General features: G+C 34.4%; 2 protein-coding genes across 5 annotated transcripts; both read right to left on the bottom strand.

Moving 5' to 3' along the window:
• Positions 1 to 969: 969 nt before the first annotated feature.
• On the bottom strand, positions 970 to 9,541 carry LOC147400775 (signal recognition particle-related / SRP-like protein). 3 transcript variants are annotated; one of them, XM_086441799.1, is made up of 14 exons: positions 9,395 to 9,541; positions 9,179 to 9,279; positions 9,023 to 9,089; positions 8,795 to 8,905; positions 8,281 to 8,476; positions 7,786 to 7,871; positions 7,114 to 7,309; positions 5,680 to 5,791; positions 5,372 to 5,499; positions 5,005 to 5,211; positions 4,648 to 4,757; positions 3,736 to 3,865; positions 2,153 to 2,305; positions 970 to 1,390 (listed from the first exon to the last, which is right to left on the bottom strand). In XM_086441799.1, exons 2-14 carry the CDS (start codon positions 9,267 to 9,269, stop codon positions 1,169 to 1,171), a joined length of 1,809 nt encoding a protein of 602 aa, XP_086297925.1. In that variant the 5' UTR covers positions 9,270 to 9,279; positions 9,395 to 9,541; the 3' UTR covers positions 970 to 1,168. The 3 variants fall into 3 exon arrangements, with proteins under 3 accessions (XP_086297925.1, XP_086297927.1, XP_086297926.1); XM_086441801.1 differs by having other exon boundaries at positions 2,153 to 2,302; positions 9,395 to 9,540; XM_086441800.1 differs by having other exon boundaries at positions 9,357 to 9,487.
• A 2,392-nt stretch (positions 9,542 to 11,933) lies between these two features.
• On the bottom strand, positions 11,934 to 21,136 carry LOC147400774 (uncharacterized). 2 transcript variants are annotated; one of them, XM_086441794.1, is made up of 3 exons: positions 20,844 to 21,136; positions 13,364 to 15,752; positions 11,934 to 12,260 (listed from the first exon to the last, which is right to left on the bottom strand). In XM_086441794.1, exon 2 carries the CDS (start codon positions 15,699 to 15,701, stop codon positions 13,401 to 13,403), a length of 2,301 nt encoding a protein of 766 aa, XP_086297920.1. In that variant the 5' UTR covers positions 15,702 to 15,752; positions 20,844 to 21,136; the 3' UTR covers positions 11,934 to 12,260; positions 13,364 to 13,400. The 2 variants fall into 2 exon arrangements, with proteins under 2 accessions (XP_086297920.1, XP_086297919.1); XM_086441793.1 differs by having other exon boundaries at positions 20,836 to 21,135.
• Between the last annotated feature and the right edge of the window lie 1,918 nt (positions 21,137 to 23,054).

The following is a 23,054-nucleotide window of genomic DNA, read 5'->3' as shown; positions in this document are numbered from 1 at the left end:
TATGATTCTTGTAGCCCAAAGCAAATGATCTACGATTTTATGATGGGGAAGAAAATCATCATTCTTTTGAAAAGGGTATTGTCTAAATCACCCTAAAAATTAAGAAACCAATAGAGGGCATTTAGGTAATTTTCATTTGTCTTCCATAGAAGATTGATATCAAGGAATGTGGATCGGGTAACACAAGGGTCTCTCAAATATTCTCCAAAACTTAAAAGAGGTATGTTTAAATCATTCTTAAAAAAATACAAGGGTGTCTCAAATATTTTAAAAAGGGTATTGTCTAAATCACCCTAAATATTAAGAGGCCGACAATTGAAATCATTCGTGAGGGACTTCTTTCCCTCCATTCTTTGACATGGGACCCACACCAAAAACATAAAGAAAACACAGCTTCTTTTAAAAACCACGGTTCTAAATTTTTAATTTTTAACTTATGTTTTGATTTAAACACAACGCTCCAAATTTTTTATAACCCCATTTATCTTTAATTTATTTGGAAAAAATAAATAATACAAAGAAAAAAACCACCCTTGATTTTTTATTTCAGACTTTGAGATAAAGGTTATATATAAAAGTCTTATACCCTCATATTTTGATTCTTATTTGTTCTTTAATTAAATCTCTTTTACACATCAAAGAAATAATCAAATTTAATTTATTAATTTTGTACCCTCGTATCTTGATTTTTATTTGTTCTTTTATTAAATATCAAAGAAATAATCAAATTTAATTTATCTAAAGGGGTCGGGCAAAAATATTAAAGTTCTCGTAGGACTGGTAATATAAGCTTTTGTTGATAAGTATTAGCTCCCCCACTCTTTAATTTTTTGAATTTTCACTGATTTTCCTTCATTTCTAATAAATAAAAGAAAGATAAATTCCAACCAAACCACTAGAGATATAATCAACTACATTTACTAAACAAGCGCACACATACACACACACACACACACAAAAAAAAAAAACTTATTCCAAATCGAAATCCAAGTAGAAATAAAATGATTTCATGTTTCCCATACTCAGCTAAACAACTCATCAAATTAGGGGAGAAACTGCCTTTCTTTGCCCAGAAAATAAAAATAAAATGACCCTCTGCATGAGAGGAGAGAGATGATATAGTTTCAAAAGATCCCCAAGAGTCCTAATATAAATGATGCTAAACCCATCATCCCCAAAGCCTACTAATGAAGCCTTTCTTGTCTTTCTTCAACCTGTTTTCAAGGGATGGAAACTCGATTGAATTGAAGGCAATGTCTAGAACAATGGGATTGCGCGGAACTGCCTGGAAAGTAGGTGGGAAGGGTTCAATACGACAAACTCCTTTCATGTTGGGATCACCAACTGCAGACTCGTAAACATCAAGTTTCTCGAGAAGGAATTTTTCAGGCTGCAACAAGTTGAAACCAAGCGATCAGACCGCAAACCACAATTGTAGAAAAATTTATTAGCATAATATCTCATAAACAAACATGTTAATATATATATATATATATAACAAGAGAAATTCACTCAATGTAGAAAAAGGGAAAGAAAAACAAAATGTACCGATACAGTTATCCTGCCAGACCTTCGGTAAGATTTTTCTTTATGTATATAAGATAAGTCATGAAGAATGACTCATGAAAAAAACACATGATCCCAACCTGTTTAAACATAAAATCCAATGATTGAGATTTATCCTCAGGATAAGTATCTCCGAGATTTGTGTCACCAAGATACACATAAATCTCAATTGTTGGATTTTGAATCTAAACAGTTGGGACATGTGTTTACTCATGAGTCAACAGATCCCAACCCTTACAAAGATTAGGATCAGGATCCTTCGACTCATGAAAAAAACACATGATCCCACCGTTTAAACACAAAATCCAATGGTTGAGATTGATCCTCGGATAAGTATCTCTGATTTTTTTTTCTCAAGATTATTGCTCATAGACAGGATATGATCAGCATTCATTAATCCATATAGCATATAAACACTTGTTTTTGACAGTATAATCTTCATATAGGTAGCCTAACACCCCTGTGGTCATTACTAGTGTAAAAAAAAATATCCTTGCCATATAATTATACTTTCTAGTATTTTTTTTAAATGAAAATTATTGTATATTGTATTCCATTTATTTTATGAGGATTGTGTGAAATTTACCTTCTTTTCAGCCCCATTCAATGACATGGTAGAGACTCCTTTCGAGAGCTTTTCCGGAGCCTTTTCTTCTTCCATAATCCCCGCTGCATGCTCTATACAAATGTTGGATCTACAATTGTTGTATAACACTTTCAAGTCTTGGATCACGACCTGCTAACAGAAAGAAAAATTCAGAAGGCCTTCAATCAAGTAACAGATTTCAAACCAAAGCCTAGCTAGATTAATGACATTCCATAAAAAGAGTGTACTATACATCAAAGAAAGAATCCTTTTCTGGAGCATTCTCAAAATTTCAGAATATGCTTTAGATGAAATCACCTGGAACCAGTTGAATTGTAATCTGCGCTGTTGGATGGGAGTCCGTTAAGAAGGAATCTAAGGCCTTTTATTTTCTAAAATTTTAAATCTTTTTTTTTTATGGGTAAACTGGAATTGAACCCACGACCTCAAAGTTGCTTTGCAATATGTCAAACCAACTGAACTACATGTCTAAACCTCTTCCAATCTTAGTCATATGTGTATAAGTAATACCAGAGGGAATGCAAGTGTGATGCATGTGTAAGTAATAGATTGCATTAGAACCTTTTGCAGCAACTTAAAAAAGGTTTTCTGAATAATAACAGGGTTGTTTAGGATAAAAGTAATAGATTATTTATGCAAAAGATGAATGTGTAGGTAGAAATTAAAAAAAAAAAAGTTTCCAAGAGAATTATATGAAATTTCCATCATAAATTATATTTAAAATAAAAATAGTAAATGTGGATGTCTTTGAAAGATTTAGGGTAGAGTACTGAGTATTATTTGTATCGCAAACCAACTTATAGATTTTGAAAAATTCAAACAAAAAGTACTTTTTGAGAGAGAGACAGACAGACGTGTGTAAATATGAATATATGATTGATTATAATTAAGTTGCTTGGTAATATTGCAAGTTTAGGCAATTTACAGGATGGTAAAAGCGCCCTATAGATTACAAAACTCGCCTAAACAATGGCATTGTCATGAGTTGATATTATGGGAACATTTTTAGGAAAGAAGTGGCAAAAAAAATAAACATCAGAAGGGTCCATTTTCATTATATATGGTAGAGAAAAAATCAATATTTTTATAGGTAGTAATATAAAATATAGATGCAACTTCCATACGAGTTCAATGAGAGGGATGCAGAGGCCTTTTTTATGATTAACTTTCAAGAGGAATAGAAGCTTTATTGCTTAGATGCAGGTGCAACTGTTATTGTCCAACAAGGTTATGGAGTGTAGGACTCTGCAAACCCCCAAAAATTGAATTCTAAGACTTGACATTATATTAAATTAGTTAAAACAAAGAAATTGTTTTTATATAACACGAATGGTAATGAAATACATGATGGAATAACCTATGATATGTATTAAATACCAATACTATTTTCCACAAAGATACAGGTTAAATCAATGTCTTGCAATAAGAAAAAAAAAATGAAATCCAAAGCATTGACAAGACTTCAGTCTTTTAGAAGAATCCAGGCAACATAGGACAGAAGTATAAAACAACACAAATTTTAGGAGTGTCATTATTTCGAAAATCTCACATGTTATACATACCTTGTCAGAATTACTAATGGATTGAAGTTTTTGTATGGTATTCTCAGCAAGAGAACGAGCATGGCAGTATAATGCATATGCTTCTGTCCTCTTACCAGCCAAGCTGTAAGATTTTGCCAAGTAGAAGCACCTGAAAACATATGAGAAGTTTTCCAATGAAAATGAGTTGGGAAACATCAAGAGGGAATGCAATGGTACAAATTATATCCAAAAGTAGTTTTAACACTTTGACAAGCAGGATTGCAATATTATTTTGTTAGATGCAATGGAAGTCGAAAAGAAAAAGAGACTTGGCCAAGAAAAAAGAAGCAAGAATACTCCTGAGATATAAAGGTAAATCACACAGTACAACAAACTACATAAGAAATGAACTTAACCATTTCTTGTTTGTCTGAGGTCAGGTGTGGAATCTGGAAACCACACAGAAAATAAACACATAAATTACATAAATCACAGAGGGAATAACAATAAATAGGAGGCTGAATAGGCAAATACCATGTTGATGGCAACTTTAAAAAGAACATATTCCTAGTGAAATGGTAAGGGGAAACATCCTAAGATTTTTACAGCAAAAAGGCAAACCATAATCAATACCATTCAGAATCATATTTCAGAATGAAGCACCCAAAATCTCTACATTTGATAGGTTTTTTCATTAAAACCATAAAAAGATCAATAATAACTATGCAACCTCTCATCATAAATAAGGTTCAGGGATAAATATGTCTACAATTAAGTCTGTCTATTTAATATGTTTAAAGCCATGTCTTATGTTAATTCAAGAGTGTTCATATCCGCTCAGGGATGATCATTCAAAAATGCAAATGTATGTTAATGTTCCGGATCCTAACAAGAAATAATCTAAATTAATAGATAAACAAGTAAAGAAGAAAGAAAAAAAAAAGGGCACACCTCTCTGCACGAAACACTAAACCCTTAAGTGCATATTCTTCAGCAAATTCCACTTCTTCTGGTTTCCTATCTCGTCCGGAGCTAACTAAATCAGTGAGATCAGTAGTATTCTGCCAAAAGTTATGAAAAAAAAAAAAAAACTGAAATTCTTGCATTGAAAATGATAACATCGTGACAAAGGACATCTTCAAAATCAATAATGACTGTATATTACACTTATCAAAAAAAATCAATAATGACTGTCTAATGAATTCTTTGTTGCCAGCCAAAATAATAAACAAAATAATGGTCCAAGCATCAAGGATGTAGGAATGCCAGCCCAAGTTAAACAGAGATCACCATAAAGTCGTTGTATACCTGTATTAATAAATCATATAAGCGAACAAGCCCCTCGGGCTTTGTGGCTTTCTCTCCCTTGTCATCACGGTTCCTGTTAAGTTTGCTTTTGGCAATGCTGACCAGCAACTGGTTTCGTTCTATGGTGCGTTGTCCCAAGACAGCACTAACAGCTTTATCAAGGCCATTCAAGTCGTCTTTCACATTTTCAGAATTACCTGCAGTAACCTAAAATAGATAGATAGTCAAAAACAATGACACTACGAAGAACATAAGGGCATATGTTCCCGATTTATAAAAATATGCACTATGTGATCAGGTACTACACATAAGTAACATCTTCAAAATAAAAATGCATGTTACAGCATCAAAACATCAATATCCATACCAAGTCATTGCGGATGCAGCTTCTGGCATCATGATATGCAGCAAAGATTTTGTCAAAAATAACAAGTTTTTTTTCTGCGGGCAGTGAATCTGCCGCCGGACCATGTAGATCTTTCTCCAGCTCCTGAGCTGATCAAATTTCTCGTGTAAGAACAAAACTTTCAAACAGTAAGTTCTGTTTATTGTGAAGAGTCTAAAATCAACGTAACAAGAGAAAATGTTAATTCCTAGAATGACGACCCTCCATTTCTCTACCAAAACAAACCAACAAAAAATCCATTGATCAAAAAGAAGAAAACAGCCGCATACCTTTCAAAATGGCAACCCGGGTCTTCGCATTAGAGATTGGAAATTTATGTCCAAGCCAACAAAACTCGGTCATGGATGCCGCTTGTTGGGTTCTTGCCTCATCCATAACAGCCTGCATACCATAAGTAAAACATATTTCAGAACATGCCCTCTCAGCACATCAATATCATCATCTACACCTTATCCCAATATATCTTCCAAGTACATGAGTAACATAATTTTAGCACGGAAAAAAGGGCTTCAGTAAAGTTGAACCCAGAAGAATGGGTTTATCCGTATGATGTGATAGATGCTAAAATAGGCAATGTTTAAAAGAAGTCAGTATTATAGAAAATATTCTAGAAAGTACAAACGACTCATTTACTAGAAGCATAGAGGCAAATAGGGTTCGGCTGGTTTGACTCAATTGAACACGGTTGAATATATTACTTGGAATGAATTGTATTACTAGGAATGAGAGTAATATGACCCGTTCAATTCAACATTCAAGATTTTTATTTATTTTTTATTTTGATAATAGGGTATTTGTATCAAGAAGAAAAAGGAGAGGGGGGGAACTAGGTGACAGGCTAGGGTAGCTCACAATCTTGCTAAAACTAAATGTGATCATTTACAATCTTGTCCCATTCATATAATTTTTTTTGGGAAAAAAATGAGCTCCGTGCTCTTGTACCACTGAAGACCATTTAAATAAGAGAACTTCAAACTTCAAAATGATCTTATACATTTCAATTCCCACCATCACTGAGTTACAGATACACTCATTAAAAAGACTTACTAATAATAAAAAAAGAAAGAAGAAGCATGACTCCTCCAACCACTAAAGACTTGTTTCACACTCCTATTTTTTTTATATAACCAGTTGCTTCACCTCCTAGGCATGGTCCAATACTCCAATACATGCCGAAAAGAAGGAAGAAAGTGCTCCCCACATATGTAACCATGCTTCAATGCAAGAATAAGTGATAGACCGTCTCTCCCACTTTCTTTGCAATAACACTAAAATTGACAATGATCTCGCTAAATACCAAAGCATACAAGTTAAGATTTTATTGAGATTTGTTGTCCACGCAAAAGAAGATTTTATCAAGACCTTAAAGGTTCTCCTAGACAAAATCATCGTCATATGGGAGTGGTGAAATAGCATGACTTACAGGAGTCAAAACTCTTGGGTCTTCAAAGAACATGACTTGGACAATTTGCGACACAAACATTCAGGGGGGAACAAAAATAATAGAGAAGAAAACATTGCAGCATAATATGTTGCAGAGAACTTTCATGAGATTTTTCTATTTCCTGAGAGAATGCATGGTGATGACGATGAAACTACCAATGAAGCAATGTTAGGCGTGGATACACAAAGGATTATTGAATTCACATAGATGAAGAAAAAGGCATTCATATTGTAGTTGAACATAAGCAAACAAATCTCACCTCCAACTTAGCTTTAAATAGATCCAGTGCAGGTCCTTCCATTTTGTTGATATCTAGAAGTCCGGAAGTTTGTATGTTGGATTCACCAACTTTATGTAGGCAGTAACGTATGCTTGGTTCCAACTCTTCAACGCGCTCACGACACAGAACTTGATTCTCTAGATCTCCATATTTCCCAAGCTCCTCATAAACAGCACTAACAACCTAAAATAAGTGAGCCAGAATCCTATGTACTTCCTAGAAGGAAGGCAGGTAATCAAATGATGGGTATCTCTGATCTCTTAGAGGAAATTGATAGAACATGAGTATATGTATATACTAGAGTTTGTCCGTGCCTACGACAACAACCATCCTCTTTGGGGCTAAGGGAATGGTAGAGGAAAGGCACTAAATCTTGGGGGTATTATTGAAAAAGAGGGGAGAAGAGGAAATACAGTGAAGTTGAAGGGGTATTCTTAGATAATGGATGGAAGAGTTTTGCAATAAAGTTGGAAAGTAATAGAAGAGGAAAAGAATAAAGTAATATTTATCCTCGAGATTCATAGCAAGATTATATATACATGAAGCTAGTACTTTATTATGAACCACAAAACTTCGTAGATCATAGAGAAACAATGTCTTTGCAGTTCCCAACATAAAATATGATGAGATATTAACAAGGCAATGACAGACCTGGCACTTTTGAAATTCATTAATGCAGTGTCCCAATATTTATCAAGCTCAAACAGCAAACTCCCCTTCATGTAAGAGGCATATGCCTGCACATTGGAAATCAAAACACCCATTATTAGAAAAGAAGATAAGTCATTTAGGATTTTGTTAACATCCAAGAAGTATCAGTATCCATAAAATTTCAAAATAGTTGCCAAAAAAAATAAACAATGGGTCTTGTTAACGTGTGCCCTTAGGAAATTGGGAAATAAATATACTTGGGAAATTGTGTTTTGTACCAAAAATACCCTTTAAAAAATCTTTTTTGCCAAACGCCTTCAGATGCTTATTCCCAAAGTGTATTTATTGCACTTTAACATGTGCCCTTAGGGCACATGTTAACAAAATCCACAAACAATATAAGCAATTAGAGATAGAAAAAATCTTATTTAACGACAAAGGACTAAGCGGCACAAATACAGCAAAAAAAAAACAAAAACAAATGGAAGACCACACCTCAGCTTCAAGTGATGTCCTCGAATCTCCTTTGATAGCACACAACTGTGAAAAAAGTGTAGCCCATTTTACTGCCTTTCTCAATCTACCAATCAAGTACCTGCGTTGGCGTGCACTTGGCCCATCGGGCAACTGTCTTTTTTCCATGGCATAGCTCCAAGCCCTTTCCGCTGTATAAAGAATTACGTGCAGAAACCTATTTCGAGTCCAAATTCCAAGTGTTATAGCCTAATAAGTTTAGACTTGAAACAATGACATCACTTAACACTAACTAATTGTAAACTTCGCAAAATATGCTAGCACTCATGTATTTAAACTAATTGTCCGTAAATTATATATAAGCATAGGGATGCAAACATGCCAACTTCGAGAAGTTCTAACTCTCACGGGCGCATTTGGTGATTAGGCCTGCCCATCCAAATTGGTCCATGATTTATAGATCTACTCACCAATAAATTAACCAATATTTGACATAGAATTCCAATAATATTAAGGCCTGATGAGCACCACATACCTCACTTCAGTAACCGTAGACTCGGTTATGGCCTTCCTAGTGTATTTCCCTCGACCATGTGTAAACTTCAATGATTTATACAATCTCCTCAAACGTGAAGTGCAGTATCTCCTGTAAATCAAAATCTCTATCAGAACTTCAAGCAATTATTTGAGAATCAAAGACATAATTTAGCAATCGATGCCCAGATTGCAAAGAACGAATCAATCAAGATTTAATTATCCTTACCGATAGCGAGTATAATCCCCATGGCGTAATCCGTGCTGCATCTGAGCAGATTTCAGAAGCTGCAACACTGGAAACTCCACAAAATCAAATAAAGTAATATTGCAAAGAGAACGTAATCAAATTTGAAAATTAAAGCATGAAGTTCAATATATGAACCATTAATGGAGAATTTTGGGTTGATCTGATCAGAAATTTGGGGTTTTTTCTCGTCGATTTCCATCACTGAAACTTCGCTTTCTTTCCCCATTAAATTAAACCTTCACAATAGAGAATCAGAGATTAAGAAACTTCGAAGATCAAAACCTAGATCAAGAAATAGTAAGATCCAATATACCTAACAAATCTCTTGGTTTTCAAATGATCTGTTAGTACCTGTTGGCCTCCAATCGCTCGACGGAGACGAATCCCTCAGCGCACACTGTGAAAGAGAAGACCGATTAGGTTTTATTTGGTTTAAAGATATGGGCGTCATTTTAACATTTTTTGAAGGTTAAACGCGTCAAAAAGAAAATAAGGAATGTCAATTTAAGATTTGGCGGTAAAATCGGATATAGCCATATATCCGCATTCGAATCCGAAATCCAAACGAATACTGATCATAATACCTGAATTTGAATTCTATGAACTTGTTCGAAAAAAATCCTAAATATATCAATGAAAACAATGGACACAGAGTTTTTGTTAGAATTCTATATAAATGATTAAAACAAAGTTGGAAACTATGGAACATGGTTTTAAAATGAGTTTTGATGTCTCGTCTCATCCATGAACGAGACCGAATGGTCTCAAGCGAGTTTTTTGATACATTTTGAGTAGTCTTGTACAACAATGAGGCATATCGGATGAGTCATCTCATATTGTGGTTGTTTCGGTACTTCTGTAAGCCTTGCACCTCTATTAGGTAATGCCTGAGTAGCAGCATCAAGGTCTAACCCAAATTGAGCAAGGGCGGCCACTTCGTGATATTGTGTCAATTCTAGTTTTGAACTACCGCACACTTGTTTTATAGCTTTCAACTGAACGGCAGACCTGACGCGACTGACAAATGAGCCGACATTAATAGCCAGTCTAATTCCACAATAAAAGAGGACAAGATTTAAAACCATGAAGATAAACTTGAGTAAAACATCAAGATCTTTCATTGTTTATTTTATTTTTTTGAAAAAGAGTAGTAAGATAAGAGGAAATGGGAGAAGGAAAAATATTTTATCATATGACCTTTATACATGTGTATGATATTTAATATCGTAAATATAATTTTTTATATTGCCTGGAAATGTAGCATGTGCAAACGAACATCATCAAAAAGCTTATTTATAATTTAAAAATATTAATTAAAGGATTTTTGAAAATTAAATTGTATAAACGATATTTTTGTAATTTTGGAAACTAATCTGATTGTATTTTGCAATTTTCTTGGCTTTTGACTAAAATGAAACTGGTTATATTAAGTTTAAATGTAAAGATTGTGTAGCCAGAAGACTTTTGTTGAAAACCTATTTTCTATTTGGATTGGAGTCTCCATCATTGTTTTTTGAAAACAGGTGTAAATGAGCATCAAAATGATTTGAAATCCGATTTTATTATTATAGTGACACTCGTTTATGGAAAGGACATGATCTAATTAGGTTTTTATTTGAAATTAAACTTAAAACTTTTGAAAGTTTCGAAATTTTTTAGTGGATTCGTGCAAATTTGGGTGTATACAGATAGGGCATTTGTGAGCTTCTCTCACGATAATGGTAAAGATATTTAAATTGGATCAAATGCATCAACATTAAAATTCGTATATGAAATGTATTCGAATATTTTAAAAATATCCTAATTCGGATCTTATATCTAAAATTTTTAGGTACATCCAATTTTTCAAATACGAATTCGAATTTGGATTCATAATTTTGACTATCCATCGACAGACTTGTTTTTGGAGGATAGATACAAAAAATATATGCGATGTCGTGCGATTAGTCAATTAGAGATTAATGAAGAGTGAATCCCCGATTGACCTACGTACACAATAAAAATCTCAAGAAAATTTGGAAGACCCCTATGTTTAAACTCAACCTTACTATTATTATGGTTATTTTTTGTAAAAACAAATAAAAATGTCCTCTTATCACGAGTCCGACTTTGAAGCGGGCAACCCACTTCAAAATTTCAGTAGAATCCCCTTCGCAACATGACACGTGGTCTTTTATATTTATTTCACCCCCTACTCTTTCATCAATATTTGGGATACCTCCTTGGAGACATCACATGTAATCCAAGGAAGAGGGTTCTACTGAAATTTTGAAGCGGACTGGTAAATTATCTTAATCTTAATATTTTAAATCACAAAACAAATCCCTTCCCATATTTTAAGGTAATTATAAAAAATTTTAATCATGCATAAATCCTAATTTTCATAAAACATGTTGGTTTGCACATGACACCTACTGGTGTTGCTATAGGTTATGGGCCATTGAGAAACGCTTCTCACCCATTCTTTCAGGTTGTGTTTTTTTTTTATCTACTTCAACCTTTCTTTCATTTTTGAGCCGAGGCATTCAGACTTATTAAAGCAGTCGACTAATCCTTAGAACACGTGCAATCCCCTCCCCTATACACTCTAGATAATATTTTGGATAAATCTTAAGGGTGTACCTAAAGTGGGATTCGAACTCAAGACCTCCGCTTTCCCCGAGGCACGGTCTTTGTCACCATCTCATCTACCCTTGAAGGTAACTACTTCAACCGATACGACACTTTCTTTTTTGAAGGAATAGAAGAAGATTGAACTTTGGATAGAAACTTCAAGGGTATTTTTCAAGTGGTTAAGAGGCAAGGTTGAAAATGTTGTTTTGAAGATGGGGTTATTAAATATATTAAAAACAATTTATCATAAAGGCTAAAGAGCTTGAAGAGCATCATATGAGTCAATTCGAAGGCCAATTCACATTGGCAATCTTAAATGACGATTATTCAGGAAATTGTTCGATAACATTAACTAACCTTCATACAAGACAGAAGGCCTTCATCAGCAGTTTTAGGAATCCGACAAGTGATGAACAAAATCGGAAATTATTCAAGTAAATGTCATGAGATGGGAAACTAAATCAAGAAAAAAAAAAACATCTACCACGGTCCTAAGAAGAAAAGAAAACACGAAGTTCATTGATGTTGCCACCAACCGCCTCTGTGCCAGATATAGGAAACAAGCTGCAGATGCAAGCTTTTTGAAGCTCCAATGTTCTTGACACTGCAAGGAGAAGCAAAATTTCACACTATCACTACCAAAATCAATTTATCAAATTGAGAGAGAGAGAGAGATTTCACCTCCCATTGCAGACTAAAAAATAGCGTATCTACGACAATAAAACATCATTAAACAACAGCATATACATCAATTTAGGTAGCATTGTAAGACTATTTAAATTGTTGGTATACTTTTAAAACACTAATTTAAGTAAAATCACCTTCAAAATGTAAAACATGTAGAGATGGTGAGATAAAAGGGATTAGCAATGCAAGAAGTAGAGCTTTACAAACATACTTGCAAGAGAAAGTAATTTAGTTCTCAAGTGGGACTTTGTTAAAAATGGAAGAGAGAAAATGAAGCAATTGTATAATGCCATTTGACGTTATATTATGATCTTTGAAAAAAATACGACACAATATAGGCGAGATGTGAGAGACCACTAATTGACTCTAGGAGTGGCCTAAATGAGTCAAAACTTCCTCACTAGAATTGAATCTAACCCTTTGAACCAAAACAGTGTCATGTCATCTTAAACAGCATGAACCGATCACACGTAGAAGTGAATCAATTGACAAACAAGAATTGAAAAACTGAACAAAAGAAGAGAAGAGAAGAGAAAAAGAAAAGAAAGCTTCCTAATGGTAACTCGTATTGTTCATGGGCACCAGTGAAGTTACCCCTATCATTGTGAGCATCACAACAAGATAACAATGTTCTTGTAAAAAATTCAAAAATCTGAAATTTCTTAGTTAAAAACTTAATAGAACTTTCAGTTCAAATATATCATAGAAAATGTTTTTTTTTTGTCCAGTTCAAAATTTGTATAGCTCTTCATCCTTTTTCCAACTAACCATATTTTACCCCAATTCAACATCATAGTACAAAAATTCTGCTCATTTTACGAATACTATGCAAAGTCCTATTTCTAAGATGAAAAAGAAAATGAACTTTTTCTTGAGATTTTGTCAAGAAAAACTAAAAAATTCTTATTAAAACTAACAGATTTGCTCTAGGAAAAATGGATAAACAAACAAATAATCACAATCTAAGATTTTTTAAAAAAAAATTGAGAAACACAAAGCGTAAAAATTGATAGTTTGTACCTTATTAAACACCCAGTATGCCCTATGAGAAACATAATTAGGCGGGTATCCCGGCAGATTCGATCTTACAATGTCCACCAAGGAAGCTATCTTTTCCATCTCCCGCTATTCTACAAGCTATTACACGATGAGAGAACTTAAAAAGCTCTCTGTTTGAGTAATGCTTGACTAGATCAAATCCCTCATGCGAATGCCTTCGAAAAATCATTTCAGGACCACCCTCCACTCTGATCAAGGATGCTACATTCACACCAGATTCCTCATCGAAACACGAAAGGATCTCAACCATCTGGTATCTTGGGGTTTCCTCCGAATTGGAGCTTTCGGAGCGTCTTTCTATTGCATCCAAATTCTCATAAATTGCCCAGACCTCACCCTTTTGTGGGATGATTTTGTAAAAAGATTTCTGCCTGTTAACCTCTTCACATGGAATGGCCAAGTGTGAGAATTCCGACATTTCTTTTACGACAATTTCTTTATCAACTCGAAAAGTCCCACATGCAATGGGCAACTTCTTATCCACCCATTCCATCTCTTCTTCATGAATTGGGTGTGGTATCAGCATCACCACCTCTACCTTGAGTTCACTAGGGAATGTCTTGTTAATAATGGCATAATAGCGAGGCATCCTGTCTGGGTCATCGAACATAGCCCAAATCTGTCCAGGTAGGAATTTGTTGTGATCTTTCTTGTCAGTTTCAATGTCCATGTGTTCTGGGTCTTCTAAAAGAGTATAACTCTCTCCTGACTTCTGGAACACCACTAATGGATCCAACGCTATTGATCCATTTTGAATCTCGTCGTTCTCTTGGATCCTGTAGTGTAAGATCTGGTGCGAAAATCTGTAAAGTTCATTTCCATGGACAATGAATGGAATATCGACACCATTTTCATTCCTTTGCCTCTGAAATAGACAATTGAAATGAGCAACCTTTACCAAGTAAACAACTTTCACACCCTCGTTCTTGTCATAATCTTCAAGGATCTCTACAAAATCATATTCAAATTTGACCTCCTCCCCACCAATTCTTCTTGGATCTAGACTCCAACTCATTTCCCAATCTCTATAGATTCCCCAAACCTCACCCTTTCTTGGATAGATGTTATAGTGCCGACAACATGGGACCCAATCACATCGGATAGGATGTGAGAACATAGAATAATTTTGAGTAACCGTAGTTTTCTTCAATCTGAAGATACCACAAACAATAGGCAGCCCTGCCTTGTACCATCTTTTTTCATCTTCAGTAGATGGACATGGTTCCAACCAATTTATTCCTTCTATTCCCGAAACACTTTCTATTACCGCATAGCTTCGAGGCAACCCATCTTGAACATCATACATAGCCCACACCATATTCTCTTTAAACTTCTCCTTCATTAAGAGGCTTTTCATATCAAGAAACTTTAAGTGCAGAAATTTATTATCAAGCTTGGGTTCTATTTCCTCCGTAAAATTGTCGATACGAAGAGGCATAGAAGAAGGATCCAACTCAAAACAGCCATTAACAAGTGTATTGCTTTGTCCTTCAATTCTAAAAGAAGGGACTTGATGTGAAAACCTCTCCAACTGGTTTCGTCCGATAACGAGAGAAACTTCAATGCCATCCCTTACCAGTCTTTGAAATAAGCTTCGGAAACCGCCTTTGGACTTGACTAAATAAATGACCTTTATGCCATTGCGACCCTCGGAGAGAATCTCAACCATCTGATATTTCTCCATTCTGGAACTGTGTATTCTATCAGCATATTTATAGACAGCCCACACCTCACCCTTTTTGGGATAAATATTGTAACCCCTTCTGCCGTTTATCTTCACAGATTGATGACAGACTGCATGAGAAAACGCGTAACGGCTAATATTTAAGCCTTTGGAGTAAGGAGTGAAGGTTCCACAAACGGGTTGAAACCACCCCATTTCCATGTCAATCTGTTCCATGTCCTGTTGAGTCGATCCTGCGTGTTTCAGAAATGTTGCATACACAGTGTTGGAGTTGGCAGAAATGTTTTCAATTTGTACATATCGACATGGCAACCCATACTGGTCGTAGATTGCCCAAATCTGACCTATTATGAAACAGCTGTGTCTCCGATCTTTCTCAAAGTTGTAGAAATCGGTTTCTAGTAGGGAAGCAGGATGCTCAATCCACGCATCAGTTTCACCATGAATATCAGTTCCAGTTTCGGTGTCTGGGTCAGATTCAGAAGCAATGTTAACCACATTCTTCCCCATATCTCTGTCTTTTTCATTTGTTCTGACATTTCTTCTTTTCCTTGGCTCACGGTCTCTATCCTCATGAGTTTTGTTTAATTTGCTTCTGAGATTGTAGTCCACCATTACGACTAATGAAGCTCGGTGCTAATCTGTTGAATTAAATAATCTTGATTGCTGCAAGAAAAAACATGATAATTTTGTTATCTCAAAATACTAATAGAGCTGAAAAAAAATAAACAAAAACTTGATTTAATGTCAATACAGACAAAAAAAAAAAACACTCGAAGATGTAAATAATATGAATAGAATTCAAATTTCATAGAAAAGACAAGATATTAAATGAGTATACTAAAATTATCCCAAATAAGAAATAAAATAAGATAAAAAAATCGATTAAGATCATCTGGGCATATGCAAGGAAGACCAATGATATCCAAGGCAATAGGAATGCCAAGAATCACTTGGATATGGATAAAATTTAAAGATTTGAAAACACATTTCTTAACAGAAGATACAGCTCTAATGTATACATGGTTTTAAATCTCACCCTAGACGACTCGTCTGATATGTCTCGGTATCGTCCACCAACAAGACGGATAGACAAGTCAAACGTATTGGACGAGATTTAAAACCACGGTTCATTTTTCTCATGGTTGAATGAGATGACTTAAACGTATTGGAAAACTCGTTCATGGGCAAGACGAGACGTCAAAACGAGTTTTAAAACCATGAATGTATATTAATAACCCAAATAATATGAAAATTTACTAGAAAATACTATTTAAATGAGTTCAATAGAGTGAATCTAGAATTAGCACAAATAAGAAATAAAATAAAGGAAAATTGATTATGATGATTTCGGCATATGCAGGGAAGACCAATGATGACTACTTGGATCAGTATAATAAGTTGAGATTTGTGCATTGCTAAAAGATATAACTTTTAATATATGTAAATAATCCAAATGGCATGCAAATTTACTCGAGAAGAAAAAATCTTAAATGAGTACATTCAAGAGAATCTAGGAATAGCCCAAACAAGATATAAAATAAAGAAAGTCAACTAAAATGATTTAGGCAATAGGAAGGCCAAGAATGATTTGGGTCTGGATTAGTATTTTTAAGGGCATGTGAGACTTACCCCTCCAAACGCAACTTAGGTTGAGGCTCATTAAAAAAGCCTTGAATTGCAAGGGAGAAATGTGAAACAGCTGAAGCGTACACCTAAAATTATCCCCCGCCCCCCCTCCCATTTTTTGAAAACTATATATTAACAAACAAAAAATATCTTATCGATAGAGAAATTTTTTTATCTTCTTATTTATTTCTTTTTGGTTGCTAGCATGCAAGAGTGAGAGAAACCCCCAAAAGAACATGCGTTGAGGTAGTGAAGCGGATATGCACACTTTCAAAACCATAAGATATGCACACTTTCAAAACCATAAGAAATGGCCTTGGATAAAACTGAATGGAGGAACAAGACTTGTTTAGCCGCCCCACATCTTTGGGATGAGACTTTGATGATGATGGTGGTGTTAAAATAATAATTGGAGTATCTAGAAATAAGTTTGAATATAAAATAATAATATATGGAAGGAAAGTTGTTGAATTGACCTGATTCATAAAGAAATTTTTGTAGTATTCAGTATTATGTAGAGAAAGTTATTAGAAAACAATAGTTAGTTAAATTTTTGTAGCAAATATAAAATAGTTATTTATTGTAAGAACTTTCAATTATTCATTATTTATTGTAAGCACTTTCAATTATCAAATATTACTTATTTATTTCTTCCTAAAATATAAAATAATAATATATTGTATCATAAGTGTAGCGGATTAAAACTTGGAATTCGATCATGAATATTTGAAACTTGATATTAGGAAATATGAGACTGTTAACTTAATTTTTTTTTTTTTTTAAATCAATAAACTAATCTCTTTCAATGTAGGTGAAGGGTAAGGGACCGAAGCCAAACTCTTTTCCTTTTTAAGAGTAAGTAGCCACTCACTCAGAGCAAGTCTAGTTCAGGCCAGAACTAGGAGGCACTTAGTAGGTGACTTTTCTCAATTCCTTTCTTCATTTGTTATGGGGAGGGGTCAAGTTTTCATCTGAAGGAAGGCACAATTGTCTATCTCTTGAAAGTGAAAGTTGGAACAATGCTTGGCCCTATGGATGGAAAGGGGTACAGGAAGGTTGCCAATAGGAAGTTGTGAATGGTTGACCTTGTGGATAGTAGTAGGCCATGACTAATTGATTTCTTTTCCAAGCTCTAAAATTCCACTCATTTTGTTGCAAATGAAAGGGCTTTGTAGGCGCCACTTCAAGGCATTTCCATCTTGAGATTATACACTCCCTTTAGCTTTTACTTTATTTGCTTAAAAATTTCATTCACGTGAGGCTTACATTTATGCCTTGAGGCACTAGTCGACCAAGTGCCTCACCTCATTCCTTGGCATATTAAAACATTGGTTTGGACAATATGAAAAAATTTGAATACTCATGCTAGGAAAAAAAAATGTCACTCTAATAAATGTAAATAACATAAATAGCACGCAAAGGTGCCAACTTAGCTAAGCTAGTAAAACTTGTTGAGTGAGGTACCACAACCTGGGTTCAAAGCTCGTTGAACCCTCATTCACCTGTACTGACCACTAACCCTTGCTTGCCTAGTAAAAAACCCAAATAGCATGCAAATTTACTAGAAAAGACAAAATAGCTCAAACAAAAGATAAAATAAAGGACAGTTGATTATGATGATTTGGGCATATGCAAGGACGACCGATGATGACACAGAGGAAAGAGGATAACCAATAATAATGACGTGACTCCAAACGATAAGCAAAAATTTAAAGATGTGTGCCTTGACAAACGATGTACTCTAAATCTTGAAAATAGAACATTCAAAAGGCAAAATCTTGAAAATAGAACATTAAGATATTTTGCAAAATTGGTAGCAAAGGCAAAATCTTGAAAATAGAACATTCAAGAGAATCATAAATAATACAAACAAGAGATAAAATAAAAGACGGTTGATTAGGATGATTTTTTTGCATAAGCATAGAAAACCAATGATGACACCAAGGCAATAAGAAGGTCAATCATAACTTGGATCTAGATAATAAATAAAGATTTGAAAGCTCATGTCTTGACAGACGATATAACTCTAATAAATGTAAATGACCCAAGTAGTACGCAAACTTACTAGAAAATGCAAAATCCAAAAAAAGAACACTCAAGATAATCTCAAAACAGCCCGAACAAGAGATAAAATAAAGGAAAGTCGATTAGGATGATTTTTGCATATGTAGGGAAGATCAACAATGACACCAAGGCATGAGGAAGGTCGATCATGACTTGAATCCGGATAATAAATAAAGATTTGGGATCACATATCTTGACATAAGATAACTCGAGTAGATGTAAATGACCAAAATATTATACAAACTTACTAGAAATGCAAAATCCTAAAAAAGAAAATTCAAGATAATCCAAAAATAGCCCAAACAAGAAATAAAATAAAGGAAAGTCAATTAATTAGATAGTTTCTACAATATGTAGGGAAGTCCATTGATGATACCAAGGCACAAGGAAGGCCAATAATTACTTGGATTCAGATCATAAATAAAGATTTGAACACACACAAGTCTTGAAAAAGATAATTTTAATAATATGTAAATGACCCAAATAGTAAATCATAAATGAGTACAATCAAGATAATCTAGAAATAGTCCAAACATAAGATAAAACAAACGAAAAGTTGATTATGATTCATCTTGCTTTTCAAAGTCTCTTGGCGCTTCCCTCCTTCTCTTCTTCAGGTGTTCCAAAGTTCGCACTTACTAGATTGCACTATCAAGAAACAGATCCTCGCTAACCCCTTTTGCCATCTGTTGAGGCATTTGGCTTGAGAGGAATCAAAGAGTTTTTGAAGATAGAGAGCATCAGTAACATGAAGTGTCCACAGAGATTATGGCATTGTTGTTTCACTAGAATAGAGCTCTAGAAGAGTTTAAAGGAACTTTTTATGGGACTCATTGCACAACATAAAAAAAACCTATATTTGTCGAACCAAGGCCGTTGAATTTCATAAAATTTGACAGACCAAGGCATTGAAATTTTCATTGTCAAATTTTTTTTTTCGACAAACCGAAACCAACAAATTAATGGAGGATGGGATAAATTTGATGGCTCTAAGCCGTCGAATTGGGGAATATCAAAATTTTCAACAGTCATGGATCGTCGAAATTTGATTTCTAAAATTTATGGGCTTTGGCCTGTCAAATTTTCTTGTCAAAATTTTCAGTTTTCACATAGTGTTGTGTGTTTTGTGAGGAGGTGTTTCTAATCTCTTTGTTTTCTTATTCTTGTTCTTTGTTCTAGGGTGCTATCTTGGCCACTTCTCGTTTTCAATTAATAACATATTTTCATTTCCCATAAATAAAAAAACTCAAGTATTTGTAAATAATCCAAATAGTATGCAAAAGTTACTAGAAAATGCAAAAAATTTGAAGGGTACATTCAAGATCAATTGAGATGATTTGGGCATCTGCAAGGAAGCCTAATGATGAAACCAGGGCAAGAGTAAGGCTGATAATGTCTCGGATCCGGATAATAAGTACCGATTCAAGACACATTTCTTGACAACAACATATATAACTCTAATACAAATAAATGACCCAAATAGTACGCAAACTTACAAGAACATGCAAAATCTTAAAATTATACACTAAAAAGAATCTAGAAATCGTCCAAACAAATGGTAGAACAAAGGAAAATCGATTGAGATGATTTGGGTATATGCAAGTAAGATCAATGAGGATAGCAAGGCAATATGAAGGTCAAGAACAACACGGGTTTCGAAGTTTCGTGATACATAACATACAGCTCTATTTAGAATCAACTTGTAAAGTGGGATTCATGTTCTCAACCACTACGTTAAAGAAAAACTCTGCTCGACATTAAATGTGACATTTTTAGAGAAAAAAAACAAACATTTCTTTGTTGATCATCTTTTCTTTGAACCACATTCACTCTTCTTAGTTAAATCAGGTTTTATATTGTATATTTTTTAGTTTTTTAAATTTTTTTCCTAGTTTTCTGATTCTGTCTTATCTTCTTCAAAGTTCATGTTTGATGATCTAAGTTTAACAAACAATCAAAAAATCAAATAAAGTAATCATGCAAAGAGAACGGCAGAGAAACTAAACCAAAAATAACAAGAAAATATTTTATTTTTAGGATGAAGAAATAGTCTTACATTCTTACTTTCTTTCTTCTTCTGCTTCTCTGTTGGGTGTTTCTGGGTTTTCTGGGGGACTTGTTAGAATCCTACCAACTTTGGACTCTTGAAGAACATAGGAAAACTCTAGTGTCAAACGTCGTTGGACGCCAATCGACTAAGGAATGCTAATCATGAGGATACTTAAATTTTTCATGCCATCTCAGCCGTTTGTTGGACAATCAGTGTACAACGTCGTTGGACTTTAGAGCAATCCGGGATGTTAAATGGAGTCGAAACAAATTTGGCAAGTATTCTGTCAGTTCAGGTGTACCGTCATCCTAAGTTTTAAACCGTTAGATTTTACTCGAGATTCGTTAATTGCGACCTCAGTACTTCCTTGCCAGATGGACACGAAGAACTACTTCAGTCTTTCCATTTCTAACGTTCTTACCTTTTTAAGCACTTTTGTGAAAAGACCAAATTACCCTCTAGCAGTACAGGAGTCCGTGAACTTACCACTGGTTTGTATTTCGATCGGTTCAATGTAACCGTCCTCACCTGTCGAAGCCACTTGTTAATATTCTAGAGTCTGACTAATAGAATTTTGACAATTTTTTATTTTAAATTTGAATAATATTTTCAAACTAATAAATCTTCGGAAGGTCAATACTCGCTGACATATCCTGGATATGAAACCATAGATTTTTTCCTTTGAATACATGCCATATCAACCACGTATTAATTAAGTGTTGACTTTCTAATTAGAAAATCAACACTCTTGAAATACAACTAATTAGGGGAGGGAGGGTAGTAAATCCCTCCCCCTAAATCCTAATAAGTATTCACAAGGTCAATACTCGATTGATATTGTCTGGACATGAAATCATAGATCTTTTTCCTTGGAATACATGCCACATCAACCGAGTATTAATCAAGTGTTGGCTTTCTAGCTAGAAAATCAACACTTTTGAAATACAACCAATTAGGGAAGGAAGGATAGTAAATCCCCCTCCTCAAAAATAATAATAACAATAAAAAATAAATAATATAAAAAAATGGAAATCTAACAAAAAACTTATTTGATCTTTCAAAATATGGATGTAGATACTCAGCTATGGAAAATCTCATTTCCATGCAGGTTTAGAGTCGTCATCATTTATGATTTAAAATTGGGTGTTAATAATCACCCGAGTTGTTTTTCTAAGAAAACGATTTTTCTGAAAAATATAGTAACTTCATGGATAAGGATATGGCCTATGCTTAAGCTCTAGGTAAGGATGTTTTCGATTAAGGAAGAGGGAAGGTCTTAGGCACCCCCTTCCTTCCACTCTAAGGTGGTTACTCACATTTTGGCAAAATTTGTATATGTTTTCAAAAATAAAAAATAAAAGAGCACAAGATGCAAGTATGAATTACAAGTGAAATGCATGCATGGTATACAAGATGATGAAAATGAATGCATGGGTACATGTGTGTCTGTGCATGTGACAGTGGTGTATGTGTCTGCATATGAGAGTGTTCTTGTGAGAGTCGATAAATGTTGATTGATTGTATATTTTATTATAGTTCTATGACTCATAGTATCATTTCCTATTTGATCCCTCTGAATTTCTTATTCGAAGTTGTGATCGGATTTATTCATTAAAAAGAATCGATTCAATATATTTCTTATGTACCCATAAATGTCATATTGAATTTGAATCAGATTTTGGATCAATCTATATTGATTGACGGCTTTTATTATGTTGTTGCTAGTAAATACCACTATTTTAAGACTTTAGATGCTAGGAGCTATCCTACATGGGAAATTCTCTCAAAATTAGTCACTTTAAATGAAAATGTATGGAGTGTGTCTTTCAATGATATGGGGGGCATGAATGCATACTGGATGAGAGCTTGAACAGCAGCCCGTATGGGAAATTCTCTCAATGTCTTGCCACTCCAATGAGGAAGCATGAAGATGTGTCCCATGGTTAATTTTGGCAAGAGTCACATTAGCTTACCTGATTTAAAAGGGCTCCCATGCCTTCTTATATGATGCATGGATGAACTTAGGCCACTTTTTATTAGGATTTTCCTCATGTAATGAGGGAATCTATGAACCCATTGTGCGAGATCAAGAGTTTCTCCTCCTCTTATCTTGCCTTATTATGCCTTGTTATTCTTTCATAATTAGATACAACATCACGTTCGTTGGGAGCGGATCCTCTGTAGCACGAATTCCTTGTAGCTTCCTATAGCACATTTAGAAAAGT

Source organism: Akebia trifoliata, chromosome 5 (genome assembly GCF_017979445.1).
Source record: "Akebia trifoliata isolate Shusen 1 chromosome 5, ASM1797944v1, whole genome shotgun sequence".
NCBI lineage: Eukaryota > Viridiplantae > Streptophyta > Magnoliopsida > Ranunculales > Lardizabalaceae > Akebia > Akebia trifoliata.
Note: the sequence above shows the minus strand (reverse complement) of the source record. Positions and strands in the feature narration are given on the sequence as shown.